The 23,040-nt window shown below is 46.6% G+C and overlaps 1 protein-coding gene across 1 annotated transcript; it reads left to right on the plus strand.

Annotated features, from left to right (window-relative positions):
• The first annotated feature begins 3,099 nt into the window (after positions 1-3,099).
• LOC125512278 (ABC transporter A family member 7) lies at positions 3,100-9,886 on the plus strand. Its single transcript, XM_048677375.2, has 18 exons — positions 3,100-3,286; positions 4,122-4,464; positions 4,531-4,616; positions 4,699-4,816; positions 5,036-5,140; positions 5,225-5,385; positions 5,611-5,769; positions 5,906-6,068; positions 6,279-6,404; positions 6,488-6,571; positions 6,706-7,073; positions 7,393-7,593; positions 7,927-8,036; positions 8,155-8,239; positions 8,745-8,873; positions 8,949-9,054; positions 9,182-9,270; positions 9,357-9,886. The coding sequence occupies exons 1-18, from the start codon at positions 3,227-3,229 to the stop codon at positions 9,657-9,659; spliced, it is 2,796 nt and encodes a 931-aa protein (XP_048533332.2). The 5' UTR covers positions 3,100-3,226; the 3' UTR covers positions 9,660-9,886.
• Positions 9,887-23,040: the final 13,154 nt, after the last annotated feature.

The raw sequence follows: 23,040 nt of genomic DNA on the forward strand, positions 1-23,040 counted from the left end.
GAAATCCGCGGAGAGCAGAGCGACCTGTCAGACTGAAGACAAACATCCTCTACATCATCATTTGGAATTCTACCATGAAAATTCACTCGACAAAAACCAAGAATGGACCAAGGCGACTGAGAAAGGAGTCGACGTCGTCACCTCAACTCATTGTTCCAGAACAAGATATACTCATAGCAAAGAATGGGTCAGAAGTGTTCCCAACTCCTTCCTCACTCAAACCCTGATCCATTCGGGGGCTAATGATGAAGCTATGTACCTAGGGTAGGGTCATGGATCTGTCCAACATACCCTCCCCAAGGACATCTCTACAAAGAATCATAAGCAGTCGAAGAGAAACCATCATCCACTCGACCAAGAAGATGTGCTCACTCGACCACCTTGAAGACACTCGACCACCAGAAGATGAGAAACCCTCCACTCTGCAATGGTCAGGACTTAAACCATAGCTTTATGGGCATTTACAACACTTTACTGCAGACGTTACCAGTAACGCCCCTCCTTTATGAGCATTGAACCTTGTGTAACGGAGGGGAGCTGGGGTCCTGGTGCACTCTATATAAGCCACCCCCTCCTTTGGGACAAGGGTTCGCACTTTCTGTAATTCACACATATATATTCAGTCGATCGCCTCCGGGCTCCGAGACGTAGGGCTGTTACTTCCTCCGAGAAGGGCCTGAACTCGTAAAACTCGTGTGTACAACTCCTCCATAGCTAGGATCTTGCCTCTACATTCCTACCCCCCTATTCTACTGTCAGTCTTGGAACCACGACAGGGGGCGCCTAGCACAACCCACCCAATTGTTTAGCCGTGTGTGGCGCCCCCCTCCACCGTTTACACCGCCGATCATATTTTCATAGTGCTTAGGCAAAGCCCTACGAGGATCACTTCACCATCACCGTCACCACACCATCGTGCTGACGGAACTCATCTACTACCTCGGCGTCTTGCTGGATCAACAAGGCGAGGGACGTCACCGAGCTGAACGTGTACAGAACGCGGAGGTGCCGTGCGTTCGGTACTTGATCGGTTGAAGCGCGAAGAAGTTCGACTACATCAACCGCGTTGTGAAACGCTTCCGCTTATAGTCTACGAGGATACGTAGACACACTCTCCCCCTTGTTGCTATTCATCTGCATGGATAGATCATTGTGTGTGTGTAGATTATTTTATATTTTTCATGCAACGATTCCCAACAATATAGGACGATGCTATTTGGTCACAGAAAGGTTTAAGAATGTATCGGGTAGTCATCGGGTCACCGGAAGGGGTTCCGGGAAACCTACGGGGAGTATATGGGCCTAATGGGCCAAGGGGAGGCACACACCAGCCCACAAGGGGCTGGCGAGCCCTCTCCCTGGCCGCCGGCCCTAGGGAAGGAAAGGGAGGAGGGCTAGCCCCTTCTGCCTTCCCCTCCACATGGGAGAAAGGAAAAGGGGGGGGGGGCAACCCCCTCCTGCCTCCTCCCGCGCTTGAGAAGGCAAGGGGGGTGGGCAGGGCAGGGCAGACGCCCAAGGTGGCCACCGGCCCCTTTGGGGAACCCTAGGCTGCCTCGGCTCCTCCCCCCACCTATATATATATGTGTGTGTGTGGATGGAGAGGGGCAAGACACACCACGATCTCCAAGCCGTGTGCGGCACTCCTCCCCCTCTAGTTCACCCCCGGTCATATTTTCGTAGTGCTCGGTGAAGCCATGTGGAGATAGTTGCATCATCAATGTCACCACGCCGTCGTGTTGCCGAAACTCATCTACTACTTCACCCGTCTTGCTGGATCAAGAAGGCGAGGACGTCATCGAGCTAAACGTGTGCTGAACACGGAGGTGTCGTACGTCTGATATTTGATCGGGCGGATCGTGAAGGTGTATGACTACATCAAACGTTTTGATAAAAACTTCCGCTAAACGGTCTACGAGGGTAAGTAGACATACTCTCCCCTCTCGTAGCTATGCATCTCCATGGATAGATCTTGCGTGTGCGTAGAATTTTTTTTGTTTTCCATGCAAGGTTTCTCAACAGCGTCCATGGCGCGGCGGTGCTACGAGGTCGACGGAGTCCGCACCGCGATGTTACAACCAAAGGCCGCAAAGCTGCAACTGCATCTGCCATAGCTGTAACATACTGCGCGGGCGGAGCTGTGAGAGGATGGCGGCACGGATGGGGTGCTACAACACGAGCAGGTGGTGACGCAAGTCCGACGACGACGAGCCGCCGGTGCATGGGGAGAAGCGAGCTGGTGATGCGCGGGGGCACGGTGAACTTGGGGCAGTGGGCTTGTGGTGCGCGATGCGACGAAGGTGAACACACAAAATCGAACGGCTCTCGTACAGCGCATTGTGCGGCTGACTGGTGGCTGGCCAAAAGTTTGGGACGGCTGACCGGGGCCTAGCACTCGCCAATTCGCCATTCTTATAATGGGTTGATTTTTATTGGCCGTTTCATATACTATTCTATTTATAATATAAAGCTATGAAAGTACTACACTATAATCCAAATCAATTATAGTACCACTTTCTTCGACCCAAAATAAATACGTATCTCAACTTTAATACAAGTACAACTTTATACTAGTACAAAAGTTGAAACATTTATTTTAGGACGAAAGGATTTCTTGATTTACCAAATCAACATAAGGGTGTGAAAGAGAGACCTTCGCCTGGAAGGAAGCACATAGCTTAAATGACTACTCATCGGCTAAATCTAGGTTCAAATAAACTTTTGTTTAATCCTTCTGACGAGGAACCTGCATGTCCATGGCGGTTCGGTAATTTATTTGCCACGGCCGTGACCATCAGCAAACCATCACAATAAAATACGGCGCCCCACCCCTGCTGAGCTCGTACTATGTTGTTCTTGTACTAGGACAAATTAGCATTCATTAAATACCATATAGTACTATCTCCTATACAATCAATACGGAGACATCCTTTGGAGGATTTCCTTTCGAGGTCTGACGAAAACGAACAGAGAACCCAATGCAGACTCAACGCAAGATGCCAAATGTGCCACTCGGTAGCGAACGAGACAGACCGGGCCTTGACCTCCGGCTGGAAGAAAGGACGGTCTCCCCCTCGACGGTGACGACCACGACCACGGTAAACTCCGTAGAGAGGGCAGACTCGCCATTCCACACGGCCGGCTGGACACTCTAAAAACCAGCACAGGTGCGGTGGCTCCCCTCCGTCTGTCTCGTCGAGTTCTCCGAGGAGAGGAGAGGCGAGGCGACATGGGCTCCAGCAGCCTCCAGCAGACCAACGCGCTCTTCAGGAAGAACCTCGTGATCCAGGTGACGCGCCCCATGCCATCTTTCTCTTCTCCTTCTCCGTGGAGTAGTTTCGTGTGGAACTCGAATCCCATCGCGCAGAATTATCTTGCCTTCTTCTTGTGCTCTTTGCGTTGCGTGCGCAATTGGCCGTGAGATGGGACTGGGAGGGTGCCATGCACCAGGAATCTGTGACAGAAATGCATCTTTCGTGATGTTTTTTTTGGTGGGAAGGACACAAATGTTCAGCGTAGCATCAATCCTAATTGTGCCTACTATCAAGCAATTAATTCCGCAAACGGAAAAACTGTACTCCAGTAAATACATACTGCATCGTTTTGGTTTCAAGATTCAGTTCCGCTGCAATCAGAGAAATCTTGCTTTCAAACCCCAAACCAGCGATTTAGATGATTCAGCCTCTTTCACACGTAGGAGTACAATTTTCTTTTTTTATAGAGAATCAGAATTTATGCTATGGCCGTTGTTTGGAACTATGGATCATACAACTACAGCTCTCAAATTTCTATGCCAAGAGCCCAGCAATTAACAAGGATAATTCAAAACATTTTTTTCTTTAAACTCCTGTATAATTCTAGGAATCTAGAGTACTGTAGCTTGTACTGTGGGATTCTACAGTTATTTAACAAGGACAAGTTCAATTTTTCTTTAAACCATTTTTTTAAAAAGTCGTGTCTAAACTCCTGTAGAATTCTGCAGTACTGCTCCATGACATATCATTTGTATGTTTATTTGGGAAATTTGTATTTTTTTTCACATTAGTACATTATGGGACGGAGGGAGTAGTAATTCTTTGGGATAAAAATATTATTTTTCTCTGATTACTAAATCGAATCGGCAGAGGCGCGCCTGCAAGACCAACTGCTGCCTCATCCTCTTCCCGCTGATCCTGTGCGCGGGCATCGGAGGCCTGCAGATCGCCATCAACCGCGCGGTCAAACGAGACACCACCCCTCTCAACTGCAGCTGCAGCAATGCCGTCGTGCCGGCGAACACCACGGGAGGCCCGGCGTGCTCGGATGACTGCCCGCAGCCTCGCGCGTCCAAATGGCCACCCGTGGTGCAGATCCCGCCGTCGTCGACGAGCCAGTTCGGCGGCGGTCCCCCCGGCGCGTCGTGCGGGTCGCTGGGGTTGTGCGCCGCAAAGTTCCTCGTCACCGGCACCAACCAGTCCTTCGTCGGAAGTATGCCGTAACTCTGTTTCTGTTACTTGGTGAGTGGTTTTTTGACATGATTTTTGCTCATCGCAGGTGCGATGGATAACATGATCCCGGTTCACGACGCATCGGTGAACGTGTCGGCCGACGACATCTCCGCGTTAGCCGATTTCGTGCTGGTAGCTTCGATTCCCTGAGCCATGTGTTTTGAATGATAATACTTGATGTTCAGGCAATTCCGTGTCGTATCGAAAACTGCAGGCAAGCTATCCGGGGTATTCAGGCAGTTCTCTAGCGGACTCCTTTCTTCAGAACAAATGCACTCCAAACCTGACGCTTTCATACTCATTTGTACACGGCAATGAAATTGAGACCCGAGGTAAAAAGAATTCTTCTCGTCCAAGGTAAAACGTTGTACCACTTACTGAACAATGAACACATGATGGCTTAGTAGAAAAACTCACAGCACCAACGACTTCAGCTGTTCTGATATTAGCATACATAACTGGATTATTAGTGTCCTGTCATGGCATCTGGCAATTTCACCCATGTGTAGTGCATTCTAGTTATTTCTGATGTTTACTGAGACCATGAATAGATGTGGATTGCACGGAGGGATTAATGCTCTGGCGCGACAGTTCGTGGCTCATCAGTGATGACCTATATAGTGGCTACACGAACAGGAGCAATGAAATCGCTGCAGGTCAGAAATTTCCATCTTAGATTGTGTACATGAATCAGTTCTTCTACTCTACTAGTCGCTGACATCAAGTTACACTGTCTGCAGCATATGACTTCTTAAGCTCTGATCAGGGCAACTTCAACTTGATCATTTCATATAACTCGACGTACGAGTTTGATGCTTATAATGGCCTTCCAATCCCTGCCTTCCAATTTTTTGGAGGGAATATACCTAGACTGCTTCAAGTTCCACGGTTAACAAATATGGTACGATTTTTCTCAATGTAGAGAAGACTAGTACACACTATCTCTTGCGATAACCTTTTTGATTGCTTAATTGTGTATCGCAACCTTTCAGTTCTCTACAAATAATTTATTGTCATACTAACATACATGTGTTCTTGGTTCTTCATGTCACAGACTCGGTTCACGTACTATTGCCTTCATTGTTAAATTATTTTTGAGACCACTTCACAAAGTTTCATTTTGCAGGCTTCAAATGCATACCTTCGTTTAATAGGCAATGGTCTGAAGATATCATTCGATTTTGTTAAAGAAATGCCTAGAGCAGGTCGATCATGGGGTACATTCGATCTAACTTCAATGATAGGACCGCTGCCTTATGTATTGACTATCCAGCTCCTTTTCCCGGTATGGCAGGTCTTTATGAATTTATTTTTAACGTCAGTCGATTTGAATATTTTGGAATGTTGTTTTCTGACAGTTGTACAAGGAAATAAATACGGTAACAACTTTTAGCTTATAGAAGAATGAATTGTTGCTACAGGTAATTTTGACCAACATTGTATATGAGAAGCAAAAGAAGCTTAGGATTATGATGAAGATGCATGGTCTTGGTGATTTGCCATATTGGACTATATCCTATTGCTATTTTATTCTTCTGTCCATGCTATACTTGCTGTCCTTCATGGTATTTGGTACTGTGTTTGGTAAGATAATACTTCTATTACGATGGATGTATTTTTTGTGCAATAAAATATAAGAATTACTTCTCTTTGATAATCTGGGAATTGGTATTGAACCAAGTTTTGTTGTTCATGGTTAGGTTGATCAATGTGCTAATTTCATTTATAAAGGAATGTCGTCGAACAGTTATAAATTACAAGGACATTTCTGATAGTTCCATCTCTATTTTTCAGGTTTTACATTCTTTCGACTGAATAGTTATGGCGTACAGTTTGTGTTCTACCTTGCTTATATGAGCTTGCAAATTTCATTTGCATTTCTTATGGCAACATGCTTCTCAAATGTGAGAACAGCTGCTGGTATGCTTCCATAAAGAGTAACATCCAGTACATCAGATGGCATGAAATTATCTACACTGATTAGTTGACATACCACGCTGCAGTGACAGGATATTTCTACGTATTTGGGTCCGGCCTTATAGCAGATTATTTTTTCAAGCCCTATATCGAAGACATTTTCATCTCAAGTATGCATGCAAGTTTATCTTTGTAAAAGTTCATCATGCAGTTGACATTATGATTTTAGGGCTTCTTTGATCGTAAGCTTTTATTCCATCACTCAAATAATTTGTGTGGCAATTTTATATTTGTTCATTTCAAGGAAGCTGGATTATACTTTTGGAACTTTTCCCTCCATTTTCTTTGTACCGCATTGTCTACGAGTTTTCTCAATCTGCATTGCTGGTAAGTCAGATTGACCGCACGGGGATGCAGTGGAGTGACCTGAATGATCCCAAAAATGGAATGGCGAGTGTTTTAACCATAATGGTACTTGAATGGATCCTATTCCTTTTATTATCATTCTATCTGGATCACTTTGGTTCCTTTCAAAGTGGAATTAGAAAAGCAGTATTACTTCTTCACTCTCGCCGGGCTGGGAACCGTTCTCAATCTGCTCAACAGCAGACCACACAGATTCAAGAGTTCAATGCTTCCGTTGAAATGGAGAGGACAGATGTTATCAAAGAGGTGTGCTATCTTTGTTCCTTACAAAAAATAGCTCTTGGTTCTCTGATTGATTTTGTTATAAGGTTAACAAAAATATCGACACGAACTAGTAGGACAGTTTGTTAACATTGTCGTGTCGATATTTTTTTTCTCCTTTTCTACATCGTAACAAACTTCATTGCTGTTAGCCTTATGATCATTGCTGTATACTGTGTTATAACTGCTTAACCTAGAGTGTAATCATATAGGTTGAAATTCTAGTCCTGCTTGAATGTGTCTGTATGTTTTTTTTGCCGAATCGCAATGGCATACTAACGTAGCTTTGCATATTTCCTTACAGAGAGTGATGGTTGGACAGCTCTTACAAGAACCAAATGGTAGTTATTCAGTCATATGTGACAACCTTAAGAAAGTGTACCCTGGAAAAGATGGCAATTCAAAGAAAATTGCTGTCAGAGAGTTGTCCCTTTCAATGGCACGTGGGCAGTGCTTTGGTGTTCTTGGTCCAAATGGTGCTGGAAAAACCACTCTCATCAACATGGTAAGCATGAACTTTATAGATACCATAATTTACTATAGGGCTACCTTCATCAGAATCCAACTGGGGTAAAGCATAGTCTGATTTTATTATATATCATTATAGATATTGTGCCTCCTAGAAATATGAACTGGACAGATATAGTGAAGCGGATGGAGTAGTAGGTAAATCATTCCTAGCACATCCCTTCCAGGAAATATGACCATTCAAAAGTGCAGCCATACATTTCTTTACAGCAACAAAGAACATGTCTAGGGGTTCATGAACTAGTAGGACTGCACTGAGGAATTTGCTGTCTATCCCAAACGGTACTAAGGACTTCTAACCTGACAACAGCTCACTGGATTTACTAAACCTACGTCTGGCACCGCGTACATCGAAGGAATGGACATAAGGTTGGACATGGACAAAATTTATACAGGAATTGGTGTTTGTCCCCAGCATGAGTATTTTCTTATCTCTCTCACTCAGATTATTTCGAGTTTTATTCTAGGTTAGTGTAAGACCATGTAGTTTTGAACTTGTGATTGATTGCTTTACCCTCCTTCGAATATCACCATGCAGCTTGCTTTGGGAAAATCTGACTGGCCGAGAACATTTGATGTTCTACGGCAGGCTCAAGAAACTGAAGGGTGCAAAATTAGCTCAGGTAATGTGTTACAATATATCTAATATAGTGATATTTTCCATGCATGGATATGATGAACTTGACTTCTGTCACCATTTACCACTTAACATTGAAGCACCATAATGTCATTTCCCTGACCAGCTGATTAAAGCTGAACACATCATTTTCCTATAGGGCTGATATGTTCTGAGCCAACCTGTACACTTGTACAAATTTGCCAATGCAAAATCTAAGATATAAAATCTTTTGTTGGAAAATTTAGAAGTCAGTATATACCTAGGCTCAATATAAAGGTGGAAACCAAAATAACTGATACAGATTTTAGTGTACAGATGCAGCCATGATTTCCAGGCAAGAATTATCATATTCAACTCATGTACTTTTTTCTGGAACTCGATTTATCTTCACATATTGTGCAGAGAACTCGCTGTTTTATCATCACATATTGCCAGTTTTTTTGGATAAAAACCAAATTATCATTCCGTACAGAAAAAACTAATAAAAACCACACATAAATTCTTTCCAGGCTATCGAACAATCTCTGAAAAGTGTGCGTTTGTTTGACGGTGGTGTTCCCGATAAGCTTGTACAAAAATACAGCGGTGGCATGAAACGTCGTCTCAGCGTCGCTATCTCTCTAATTGGTGACCCTAAGGTACTTGTATTTATAAACTGAATTCATTCACGATTCGATAAGCTTCTGAGCATTCATGCTTGGAGAAATTTGTAGGTTGTTTATATGGATGAACCAAGTTCTGGCTTAGATCCGGCATCAAGGAAAGACCTATGGAAAGCCGTCAAGTCTGCCAAACAGGACAGGGCCATAATTCTCACGAGTACAGTACTTTACCTTCAATTCTCATATAGCAGTATATCAGTTCATCGCTGCATTTTTGTGTGTGTGCATGTTGAACTTGACATCACATGACCAAAGTTCAAAACATACTTCCACAAATCTCGCAGCACATTCAATGGAAGAAGCCGAAGTTCTGTGCGATCGGATAGGAATAATCGCGGATGGTACCTTGCAGTGCATTGGAAACTCAAGAGAGGTACAATTAACGTACGCCAATAAGTTGATCATATCTTCGCACATGATTTCAGATGCTAACGCAGCCACCCAATCCGCCTTTTCCAGCTGAAAACCAAGTACGGAGGCTCATATGTGCTGACGATAACGACCACTGCGGGTGAGGAGGCTGAGGAGGAGGTGGCGAAGCTAGTCCAGTCCATCTCGCCGGCGGTGAGCAGGGTGTACCGCATCTCTGGGACGCAGAAGTTCGAGATGCCGAAGCAGGAGGTGAGGATATCGGCGGTGTTCCATGTCATGGAGAGTGCGAAGAGCAGGATGACCGTTCTTGCGTGGGGCCTGGCTGATACGACTCTGGAGGATGTGTTCATCAGAGTTGCCAAGGAGAGCGAGGCATCCTCTGTCACCTGATCGGCAAGATAGTCCAGCCCAGAAGAGTCACTGTTTGCAGTTCATCACAGTTGCAGCTTCAGAAATATCGTCGTGTGGCAAATTGGCAATGCATGTAGCTTTAAGGCTTCAAATGAGTTTGGACTTTGGACTATGGAAGGTGTAGCTTTAGATTATTAGATACATGTCACTGAAGAACTCAGGGATAAGGAAATGATAAGAAATGATAAGAAATATATTTGAAGTTAGGTAACTTGAAAACAAAATAAAAAATTTGACACAAAAAACGTAACTGAGTATCCTAAATATGATTTGAAAATGAAATAGTTTATGGACATTCATGAAAAATTACGAAATATGATGATTTTAGGTTTCGTGAATGTTCGTAAAGTACTCCCTCCGTCCCATAATATAAGAGCGCCAGTGTCAAAAACGCTCTTATAGTATGGGACGGAGGGAGTATATGTGAGTTATCACTAATCCCTTGCTTTTCAGTAAAGATTTCAATGTTCTCATTTTTTGAACTTATTCATTTTAAACATTCCCAAAAATAATACTGGCTTTTCTGGATTGCTTGTCAAATTTATTTATTTATTTCTGTTTTCTTATTGATTATAAATAGTTTTGTTTTTCTAATTTTGAGAAATGCAACACTTCTTTTCAGATGTTTCATTTACTTTTTATGAATCTTTAGATTATTGAGAATAGTTTGTTCTACATTTTCTTTTTCAATGAATTTTTGGTGTTTTTTGTGTGTGGTTGGAGTACATTGCCCTTTGTGCAAAGCCATTGCAGCGTTTTTTCTTTTGAAATATCCAGCGTTCGCTAGCTTATCATTGATTTAGCAGAGAGCATATGAAAAACAATGTTCGATCAAGTGATCAATGTATGCGAAGAGAAAATTACAGGGGGTCAGGTAGCAGGATAACTTTTCCTGTCATGTCCCCAATGGGGCTCTCGATGTGCTTGGCTCTAGCTAGGCGCCATTGCTCCATGCTCCTTCTGATAGCTCCGATAACATAGCTCTTAGACTGAATCTTGCCCCTGAACGTGCAATTGTTACGTTCCTGCCGTAGCTCCCAACAGATCAGAATGATCGCTGATTGAATGCCCTTTTTGTCGCCTTTTCATAGTGTGGTTTGATCCCATCTTCCCCGGAGCCCACACCTTCCAGGTGATTGATTTGAAGCTCGTCATGTTGTTGCCCTGGAACGGCACCTGGGAGCGATCCGGGCAACAACCCGCCGGCACCTTAGACTTCATTTATTTGTTAATGTTTGTAAACACTATGACTTCATCGTTATCAAATGGTGATGTGTAGTTTTTAATTTGCATGTGATCTATAATGTCATGAAATGTGAATGTGCCGACGCATTATATTAATTTGTATAAATGTCTTCGGAAAACAGAATACTATTTATTGCACTGTGAAAACAAAAAAATATCTTTTTTGGGGACATGAGCTATATGTTACGGGCTCTAAGAAAAGACCCGCGACATTATTTTGTAAAAGAAGTGACGGTTCCTACAATTGTCTGTTATAGATGGTTGCTAAGGTAAGTGGCGGGCTTGTTTGAAGCGTTCGACCGTAGTTGATGCACTAAGCAGAACTTAACACGTACCAATTGTCTGTCACTCATGTCCTATGCTTCATAAATGGCGGCCCCTCCATAATTAACCGCCACTTAAAGGACAAGCATGAGTGAGGGCCCTTCGCCCATCAACGATGCCCCGAGGCATCGCTGAGGTAGCCCATGTGACGGATAGAAAACCCGTCACTTATGGGCATTTTCGCCCGATGGCCTTTTTCGTGGCAGATTGGTAGTGTACATTTTTAGTTTTATAAAAATAATACAAAATGACATATTATCATTAAAATAATAGTAAGTATGTTGAAAAATCTATTATATATATTTAAATATTTGTGCTAGTCGTCGGACAAGTTCTTTAATAAACACAACTACATTATTCATAGATATTACGTATTCTGGAAAATCTAATGCTCCCTTCTTTTTAGAAGGGATCTTGGTTTATCCTAAGCCAAATAGTTGTTAGTTTTACAAAATAGATAGAAGAAATCATTAATATTTCAGACACAAAGTACATATGGTATGAAACTATATTTCACGGGGAATCTAATGATACAATTTTGATATTCTAAATGATGAAATATATCCTATAAATTCAGTCAAACATACAATAGTTTGACTTAAAATAAACCTAAAATCCCTTCCAAAAAGAAGAAAAAAGTAGCTCATATGCATTAGTAGTATGCAATCGCATAGTGACATATACTCTACTAAACTACACAGGAATGCAGGTTAAAATACACAGGAATGCGAAGTAAAGACTCCAGTGTGCGATGGCAGAAACGTCTTATCTCGATGTGAGGCGACAGGTTCGTGTTATATGGTAGGGGTGCACCTCCCTCGCACAGTGCATACAAAGGTTGTTGGAGAGATAAGATTACAAGAGTATAACTTGGAGAGAAAGAGAGAAGTTGGTTACATAGAGATAGAGATAACCTAACAACCAATCCTATCTCAATACTACTCCCAGGCCACGGCATAACTCCAACAGAAGACATAACAGGATGGATGGGTGTGGCAACATGTGTTTAACACCCTCCCTTAATCACAACTTCGTCAAGTTGAGATTATGCTTGAAGTTTTCGAAGCTCCGTATAGGTAAAGCCTTTGTGAATCCATCTATAATCTGATCTCTGGAATGCATGGTACGAATGTCAAGTTGCTTCTGTGCAACTCTTACTCTGACAAAATGAAAGTCTATCTCGATATGCTTTGTTTTGGCATGAAAAACTGGATTTGGAGAGAGATAGGTGGCACCAAGATTGTCATACCACAAACATGGAGCTTGTGCACTCTTCACACCAAGTTCTTTGAGCATGGATTGAACCCAAATGACCTCAGTTGTGGCATTGGCTAATGCCTTATATTCTACCTCTGTGCTTGATCTAGAAACTATAGCATGTTTTCATGCACACCACAATATTAATTTGGGTCCAAAAAATACTGCAAAATCACCAGTGGAGCGCCTGTCATCCAGACATCCTGCCGAATCAGAGTCAAAGAAGGCACTAGCAAGGATAGAGGATGACTTGCTAAAATTTAGACCAATACTCAAGGTATTCTTAATATATCTTACTATGCATTTAGCAGCAGTCAAGTGAACAGTAGTGGGTGTATGAAGAAACTGGCATACTTCGTTAACAACAAAAGAAATGTCAGGCCTCGTGAGAGTCGAGTACTAAAGTGCTCCTACCAGGCTTCTATATTTTGTGCTATCATCTTGATTCAGAAGTTTACCTTCTGCAAGGGATAACTTTTCTGATCTGGATAATGGAGTGGGTGAGGGTTTACAACCTTGTAAGCCAACCTTTTTAACTAGATCAGATGCATACTTCTATTGCGAGAGATGAAGTCCATCCTTGTGTTTCTTCACCTCAATCCCAAGGAAATAATGCAAATGTTCAAGATCCTTTAGAGCAAAATCTGCACTCAAGTCCTTCAAAAGTCCTGTGATTGCTTCATCAGATGAGCTTGTCACAATGATGTCATCAATATATATGAGAACAAACATGCAAGTATTGTGCTTGTTGTAAATAAACAACGATGTGTTAGACTTAGAAGGGACAAAACTGAGTGCCTGCATTTTGTGATAGAGAGGAGAGTACCATGTCCTTGGAGCTTGCTTCAATCCATATAGTGCTTCATCAAGCTTGCACACATAAGAGGGAGCATGTTTACTTTCAAACCTAGGAGGTTATTTCATGTACACTTCCTCCTACAGAACACCATGAAGGAATGCATTTTGTACATCTAGCCATCTGAGACTCCAGCCCTTGGAAACAACAATGGACAAAACAAGAGGGATGGTGGCAGCTTATACAACTGGACTGAACGTGTCCTCATAATCTATGCCATACCGCTGTTTGAAACCCTTTGCAACAAGCCTAGCCTTATAACAATCAATGGTTCCATCAGATTTTCTTTTAATTCTGAATACTCACTTGCAATCAATCAAATTTTTACCTTGCTCTAGTGGAACCAAATACCATGTTTTATTTTTCTTTAGTGTCACGTATTCTTCGGTCATGGCTTTCTTCCACTTCTCATCACCAAGTTCCTCTTCAAGTGTATGTGGTTCACCTATGGAACAAACCATGCCATATTTGGTTACATGTTTATAATTGACAAGTTAGATTACTGACGACCCACAAGTATAGGGGATCAATTGTAGATCTTTTTGATAAGTAAGAGTGTCGAACCCAATGAGGAGAAGAAGGAAATGACAAGTGGTTTTCAGCAAGGTAATGTCTGCAAGTGCTGAAATTGTAAGTAGCAGAGTAATTTGATAGCAAGATAATTTGTAACGAGCAAGTAACGATAGTAGCAATAAAAGGGCAGCAAGGTAGCCCAATCATTTTGAGGCAAATGACATGCCAAAATAGTCTCTTTATGATAAGCAAAGCGTTCTTGAGGGTATGCGGGATTTTCATCTAGTCACTCTCACCATGTTGGTTTGATTTGTGTTCGCTACTTTGATAATTTGATATGTGGGTGGACCGGTGCTTAGGTGTTGTTCTTACTTGAACAAACCTCCTACTTATGATTAAATCTCCCGCAAGCATCCGCAGTTACGAGAAAAGTATTAAGAATAAATTCTAACCATAGCATTAAACTTTTGGATCCAATCGGTCCCTTACGGAATAGCGCATAAACTGGGGTTTAAGCTTCTGTCACTCTCGCAACCCATCATCTAATTGCTACTCCACAATGCATTCCCTTAGGCCCAAATATGGTGAATTGTCGTGTAGTCGACGTTCACATGACACCACTAAGGGAATCACAACATACATACTATCAAAATATCGAACACATATCAAGTTCATTACTTGCAACATGATTTCTCCCGTGACCTCAAGAACAAAAGTAGCTACTCACAAATGATAATCATGCTCAAGATCAGAGGGGTATTAAATAGCATATTGGATCTGAACATATAATCTTCCACCAAATAAACCATACAGTAATCAACTACAAGATGTAATCAACACTACTAGTCACCCACAAGCACCAATCTATAGTTTCGGTGAAAGGATCGATATAGTTGACTAGAGGGGGGGGGGTTGAATAGGCAACTAACAATTTTTAGCTTTTCTTTAACAATTTAAACTTTGCATCAAAGTAGGTTGTCTAGATATGCAACAAGGTGAGCAACCTATATGATGCAACAACAACAAGCACACAAGCAAGCAAGGGATGCAACACAAAGTAAGCTTGCACAAGTAAAGGTACGAGATAACCAAGAGTGAAGCCGGTGGAGACGAGGATGTGTTACCTAAGTTCCTTCCCTTTGAGAGTAAGTACGTCTCCGTTGGAGCGGTGTGGAGGCACAATGCTCCCCAAGAAGCCACTAGGGCCACCGTATTCTCCTCACCCCCTCACACAATGCGAGAGGCCGTGATTCCATTATTGGTGCCCTTGGAGGCGGCGACCGGACCTTTACAAACAAGGTTGGGGCAATCTCCACAACTTAATTGGAGGCTCCCAACGACACCACGAAGCTTCACCACAATGGAATATGGCTCCGCTGTCGGCGTCCTAGGAACGGGGGTACCCAGACTTGCCTGCCTGCGGCCCAGGGCATGGCTCCACCAGCGGCCTGGTACGACCCATCTTCATCAACCAACACCCAAGACCCTCGCAAGGGGCCAAGCCTCGCGAGGCGGACGACACAAGACCTCCTCAGGGGAAACCTCACTAGGCTGGCTCACGAGGAGTGGAGAGATCAAGGCAAGGGGCACCTCGTGAGGTTTCCGTGACGTGAGCCATGACGACCAAGGCCAGGCGGGCGCCAGCGGGCGCAGAGTGCTAGTTTCCTCTTCGGTGCTAAAGAGGCAGGCGCAGGCGAGGAGTCCCGAAGCATCAGGCAAAGGTTTCCATATCGGAGCAACGAGACCAAGACCAGCAGGGCGGCAAGGCAGAAGTCACCACGGAGCCCACGACGGCGTCACCACCAGAGCCTTTGGTAGGCGAAGACCAACTTTTGTCAGGATAACTTGTACTCGTTGTCCCCCTTCAAATAGGCCGTTGTGGGATCCCTTCCCACCTAATATTTGGGGAGAGGACCCGGGCCTCTATAAATAGGGCTAGCCACCACCGTAGCCAGGGATCGGCTCATTGAGAGACGAGAGGCTCATCTGGAGACGGATCATTCAGATCATCCCCAGCCACACAAGGTCATCGAGCTCAAGAACACCTCTCCTCAGGAGGCTGTTCTTCCCTTGTACTTGTTCATCCCCAGCCTACAAGGCAATCCACCACACCACATTGGAGTAGGGTATTACACCGCAACGGTGGCCCAAACTAGTAAAAACTCTTGTGTCCCCTGTTCCTTGGGTTCGGTGAGCTAGGCTTTGTGATCGTTGCGAGGGCGTGAGCTAGGGGGAGAGAGATCTTTGTGCGCACCCCAGTGTTTGAACCTCAAGGGTTTGCCGGAACTCGTAATCCGACATTTGGCGCGCTAGGTAGAGGTGCGCCGGAGTTCCATCCCTCCGTCGGCTCCGCCTCTCCGACCGGTCCCCATGGCCAGCGCGGCTCCTCCGACTGGATCGGCGAGCGACCTTGGCGGCGCCAGGGGGCACAGGGCCTTCACCCCCGCCCTGCGGCGTTGGAGCCGCACATAGACTTAACCTCTCACAACATCTTTGTCACCGGAACTCTGGACTCGTCTCCGGCTGCAAGTTCCGAGCCACGTGAGCCCACGGGACGCCGAACTTGATCGTTTATCGATCTTCGAGTTCAGCGCCGCAGACATCTTCCAGCACTCGCCTTTGGGCGATGTGCTAAACTCGTTAAAAACCTGTCCTTGGCAAAGGACTCACAGCCGAACTATATTTGGTTCGAACTAGGGGCTGATGGTGGAGAATTTTGCTTCCCACCCGCCACCCACTTCATCGCCATGGTCGAGGATTTGACCGACACACTTGATTACGACTCCGAGGACATCGACGGTATGGACGACGATGCCGGAGAAGAAGAGGCCCAGAACCCACCGTTCACCGGACGCTGGATGGCCACTTACTCGTACGATGTATACATGGTGGATGCACCAAAGGAGAACAACGGCGATGACAAGGAAGATCCAGCCGAGGATAAACCTTCCGAAATACAATCCAAGCGCCGGCGTCAGCGGCACCGCTCTAAGTCATGCCGCAGTAAAGAAAGCAACACCGACACAGGAGAAGATAATACTCTAGAAGGTGCCGAAGACAACGAAGACCCCGTCGAAACAGCTAACGAACAAGATGAATGGGAAGATGGGCAGACTAGCCCTAGCAAGCAGGCCACACACGAAGACTTAGAGGACGGAAGTTATCTTCCGCTCTCCGAGGATGAGGTGAGCCTCGGCACCAACGATTTCATCGTGCCTGAGGAACCTCTTGAGCAGGAGCGCTTCAAGCGCTAGCTAATCGCCACTGCAAGGAGTCTGAAAAAGAAGCAGCAGCATCTTCAAGCTGACCAAGATCTGCTCAATGATAAATGGATTGATGTCCTAGCGTCAGAAGAATACGGCCTCAAACGCTCAAACAAAAGCTACCCAAAGCGCAAATTGCTACCTCAGTTTGACGAGGAGGCACCGAAATACATACCTCCATCACACAATGCGACTGACCGACCACCACGTGGCTGGGACAAAACGGCAAATCACGCCGAACACCTGCCAGCCCCGCCTCATCGCACAGATAGAGGTAAATTAGCCCACGGTCATACATATGACCTCCGGCAAAACCTGAACAATAAAGCAGGACATACTAGATCAATCTATGGATCGCGAGGACGTGCCTCGACACGCGACGACGACCACCTGTTCGAACGTGACAAGCTTAGTCATGCGCGGGCTGAAAACCGCAGACGGACTCCATCAGAGCTACGTGCAATACGGCCCGATATAGAGGCGCTGCACACCCTCATTGCTTCACTAATGAGGTACTGGATCATGAATTCCCAGAGGGGTTCAAACCCGTGAATATAGAATCATACGATGGAACCCTGGACCCCACGGTGTGGATCAAAGACTTCATTCTCCACATTCATATGGCCCACGGTGATGACCTCCACGCCATCAAATACCTCCCTTTAAAACTCAAGGGGCCAGCTCGGCACTGGCTCAACAGTCTGCCTGCAAATTCTATTGGCAGCTGGGAGGACTTGGAAGAGGCCTTCCTCGATAACTTCCAAGGCACATATGTTCGACCTCTGGACGTCGATGACTTAAGCCATATAGTTCAACAGCCCGAAGAGTCTTCCAGGAAATTCTGTACTAGGTTCCTAACTAAAAAGAACCAAATCGTTGATTGCCCGGATGCCGAAGCCCTAGCAGCCTTCAAACACAGCATCCATGATGAATGGCTCACTCGCCATCTCGGCCAAGAAAAGAAAAAAAATCCATGGCAGCCCTCACGACACTCATGACCTGCTTTTGTGCGGGCGAGGACAGTTGCTTGGCCCGTAGCAAAAACAATGCAAGTGACGCCGGCACCCCTGAAGTTAAAACTAGCAAACACAAGTCTCGACGCAACAGATACAAGTGTCGAAACAACAGTGATAACACCGAGGACACGACAGTCAATGCTGGATTCAGGGGCTCTAAGTCCGGTCAGTAGAAGAAGCCGTTCCAAAAGAACAATTCAGGTCCATCCAGCTTGGACCGCATACTTAATCGTCCGTGCCAGATTCATGGCACCCTAGACAAACCACCCAATCATACAAATAGAGATTGCCGGGTTTTTAAATAGGCCGGCAAATTAAACGCCGACAACAGGGAAAAGGGATCGCAAAGCGAGGAGGATGACGAAGAGACCCAACAACCGAACAGAGGGGGACAGAAGAAGTTTACCCCTCGGGTCAAAACAATGAACATGATATACACTACCAACATCCCCAAGAGGGAGCGCAAGCGTGCGCTCCGGGACGTTGTCGGTGTCAAAACCGGCGGATCTCGGGTAGGGGGTCCCGAACTGTGTGTCTAGGCCAGATGGTAACAGGAGACAGGGGACACTTTGTTTTACCCAGGTTCGGGCCCTCTCGATGGAGGTAATACCCTACTCCTGTGTGATTAATATTGATGATATGGGTAGTACAAGAGTAGATCTACCACAAGATCAAGGAGGCTAAACCCTAGAAGCTAGCCTATGGTATGATTGTTGTGTATGGAGTTGGTTGCCTACGGACTACACCCCTCCGGTTTATATAGACACCGGATAGGGTTAGGGTTACACAGAGTCGGTTACAATGGTAGGAGATCTTGAATATCCGCATTGCCAAGCTTGCCTTCCACGTGAAGGAAAGTCCCATCCGGACACGGGACGAAGTTTTCAATCTTGTATCTTCATAGTCCAGGAGTCCGGCTGAAGGTATAGTCCGGCTACGCGAACACCCCCTAATCCAGGACTCCCTCAGTAGCCCCTGAACCAGGCTTCAATGACGACGAGTCCGGCGCGCAAATTGTCTTCGGAATTGCAAGGAGGGTTCCTCCTCCAAGTCCTTCATAGAAGATTTGTAAACACCAAGAGTAGTGTCCGGTTCTGCAAAATAAGTTTCCACATATTGCCATAGAGAGAACAATATTGACACAAATCAAATCTGCTGACGTATTCTGCAGTGCGCTATCACACTACGGCCAAGTCCTTTACTCGAATCATTTTTACTTTTCCACCTCAGCATGTTTTTGCGAGGCGGTTTCCTTGGCATGTCTTGTCAAAGCAGAGATCGCGTGCCCTTTTTTACGGGTTTCTCATCAATACGAACATGGGTAACTCTAACCGCGCCATTTACCACGACGCTTGGGAGGCAAGCGAGTTTTATTAGGCAGGTGGGGACGCACAACCGCATCCGCCCATATAAGGGGATAAGGATCCACCTTTTTACCTGCGCCTTCTTCCTCCTTTGCCTATCCATCTCCTACGCACTCGAGCTCCAGCGCCCAAGCCCGCACTTCCCACCTCAACCTTCTCCAGCAATGTCCGGAGCGGGAGGCAAGTGGATGGTCTCCTCCATCATGGAGGGCGACGTCAAAAAGCTAAGGAAGGCCGGATACTTGTCCAAAGACATCGCGCACCGGCTTCCCGAGGAGGGGCAGCTTCTCCCCACCCCAAGGCCCCATGAGAGGGTAGTATTCCTTCCCCACTTCCTCCGCGGACTGGGTTTTCCACTTCACCCATTCGTCCGAGGGCTCATGTTCTACTACGGCCTGGATTTTCATGATCTGGCCCCGAACTTCATCCTCAACATCTCGGCGTTTATCGTCGTGTGCGAGGCTTTCCTCCACGTCCGCCCCCATTTCGGCCTCTGGCTCAAGACCTTCAACGTCAAGCCCAAGGTGGTGCGCGGCAACCAGGCGGAGTGCGGAGGCGCCATGGCGGGCAAGATTGCCAATGTCCTGTGGTTCGAGGGCTCCTTCGTAGAGACCCTAAAGGGGTGGCAAGCCGGGTGGTTTTACATCACCGAGCCACGCGATCCGAAATGGATCGCAGCCCCTAAGTTCCGATCCGGACCCCCCACGCGGCTCATGTCCTGGAAAGAGACAGGCCTATCGTGGGGTAACGAGGAAGAGGTGACCGGACTGAAGACATGCATCCAGTCCCTGGTAAACAAGTCAATCAGGCTTGTAAATGTAGTCCAGGTCATGCTCGTTCGCCGAATCCTCCCGTGTCAACAACGGGACTTTACCCTGTGGGAGTTCGACCCGGCACAGCACCGAACCCTTAACAGGCTCTTCGACACGACGTATGAAGACGTCTGGAAGGCGCTAATCAAAGGTGTCGAGGCTCCCGCATCTGCTTCCGACGACTGCGGATACAGCTCGTAGCGTCACGCTAGCGAGGTAAGCTATTTTCACCTTTTACAGGATGTTCAGCTTTTTTCATAGCCAAGAAGAATTAGACCACGGGGACTTGAAAGAGTACCCGCAACATGGTGTTGTCGGACTCATCATCCGACGAGTCCGAGACGCCCTCCTCCCGTGAAAACGAGGAGGAGGAAGAAGAAAGCTCCCCCCCCAGCGGAGGGAGGAAAGAAAAGGAAGGCCGCCCCAAGGGGGAAGGCCGAAGGGTCCAAGAAGAGGAAGACCCCTCCGCCGGACTACGCCCCCGACGCCGACGAGGACGAAGAGGAGTGGCCGGACAGGGCCAGGCGTCCGGCGAAATCGTAAGTGTTCGGATACCAGAGTAACTCATGATATTCCTTTTGTTGCACAGCTTTCCCTAATGTCAGATATAATCATGCAGCCCGCCCCGGGCCGAACTCAACGAGTCGTCGAGCGGCTCCCTGGATTCATCGAACGTGAACTCAGTTCCGCTTGTTGTCTCCCCCCGCACTACGGATGACGCCGAAGTGGCGTCACAACGAGCTCCGGGGCAGGAGGAGGTGGTCCTGGAGGAGCCGCAAGGCGACCTCCCAGACTCCAGGAGTAAATGGGACAAGACCCCCCAGGGCTCCAAGTCCGGCTCTGATCCGGACACCGTGCCAGAATCTTCAACGATTCCGGACCGCGGGAGGCGAACTCCTTTCAAGAGGAGCAAGCCTTCTGAGCCGGCAGCCTCCGTCCAACCGGAGGTGCCGGACAATCTGCTGGAGGTGCTTGAAGGCGCCTCCATCGACGAGGAGCACCGTACTATTATGAGTACGGTGATCCAGAAGGTTCAGTCCGCCAAGAGCGGACTGAGTGAAGCTTGTGCTAGCCTCCTAACAGGCTTCGAGGTAAGTAAAAAATATGTAAAAATATTACCGCATAGACAGTAGCCCCTGATGCTCTGTTTGGCGTTCGGAAAGAAAAGCCGAATAGAGGATCTATTAAATTTCGCAGGAGTCTAACAATAAAGATTCAATATGCGTATGCAGGCTTCGCTGCTATCCACCGCCGCACTGACTGCGGAGGTGGGCATCCTAAAGCAGGACCTCGAGCGGACCGAGCAAGAGCTCGGCCTTGCCAAGCAGCAACTCGAGGAGAAAGAAGGTAAGAAATACCTTACAAAAAAAGGTGCCTATAGAGAGGCGTGATTGCAAAAAATAACAGGATTGTACTGCTTATTGTAGGGGCCACGACTGAGGTGGCGGCCCTCAAGCAGGCGCTATCTGAGGCCGAAAAGAAGACGACCGCGGAGCGCACCGAGCGAGAGAAACTTGGGGCTCAGGCCGGCGAGGTGCAGCGAGAGCTTCAGGCTCTCATGAAAAAACATGAGAGTTTGGAGCTTGAGTCAAAGACCCAAGCGTCCGAGCTCGCGGCGGCCCTTGAGACTGCCAAGTCTGCCAAGGCCGAAGCCCAAAAGGCCCTCCAAGAGTTGGAGGAGGTGAAAAACATAGCAGCGGGTAAGGCATTCTTTATGCAAAGCAGAAATATAAAAGTAAACTACTTGTTACTTACCCGAATCCGGAGCTCTCCAGGGGCATTCGCAGATCTTCCCCGCAGCGTATCCGACGCCGCCGCATTCTACCGAGCTGAAGAGGGCAGCTCGACGGAGAAGGTGTTCTGGTCTCAGTATGCTGAGGCCGGACACCCTGTGCCCTTGAGCGACCAGCTGAAACAGCTGGTCGAGCTCCACAAGGCGGCCGAACAGGCCATGAAGGGCTTCATAGTTCGGCTATGGCCCGAAGAGGCCCTGCCTGGGAGCTACTTCGGGCTGGTGCGGCGGCTGGTGGAGGCCTGTCCAAGGCTCGAGGCCATCAAGCGCTCCGTCTGCATCGAAGGTGCCCGTAGGGCCCTTGCCCATGCAAAGGTGCACTGGGGTAAGCTGGACGGTGAGAAGCTTGTGAGGGACGGGCCGCCGCCGGGGAAGGAGCATCGCAAGCCCGAGAACAACTATAAGGATGTTCTTGCGGGTGCCCGCCTTGTGGCGGACGAATGTACCAAGGATGTAATATTTGAATGAACTCGCTCGATTTTATCCTGTGCGCTGAAAACTTGTTCATATGCGCTAAGCAATGCTTATTGAATTTAAAATATTATTTTCTGTGCAGCCGTTTATCAAAAATTGAGAGATGGCCAGTCGTCGGCTTCTGCCCCCATGCCACTGGTGCTGGGGTGTTTGGTGATAAACCTGTGAGCTCTTTTTCCCATGTTTGGGTCCTTCGAGGGAGGCGCTCAGCACGATGAACCAGGCAATCGGACTATAATGCTTGAACACTCTCACTTAGCCATAGAACTTTATAATTTTAAATTTCGGCGAAGCCCCTAGTTCGGAAGACCGAGCTCGGGGCGCTATCCACGCCTTGGCTGGGGTTATCCAGCTCCTCGCTTGAAGCGACATAAGTCTTTAGGGACTCGAGAAACCTCTCGAATAGCGATCGGTCTCTCGCCTCATCATGACAGTCAGTTTTAG

The sequence above is a fragment of the Triticum urartu genome, chromosome 6A, assembly GCF_056163025.1.
Source record: "Triticum urartu cultivar PI428250 chromosome 6A, HENAU_Tu73, whole genome shotgun sequence".
NCBI classification, from domain to species: Eukaryota; Viridiplantae; Streptophyta; class Magnoliopsida; order Poales; family Poaceae; genus Triticum; species Triticum urartu.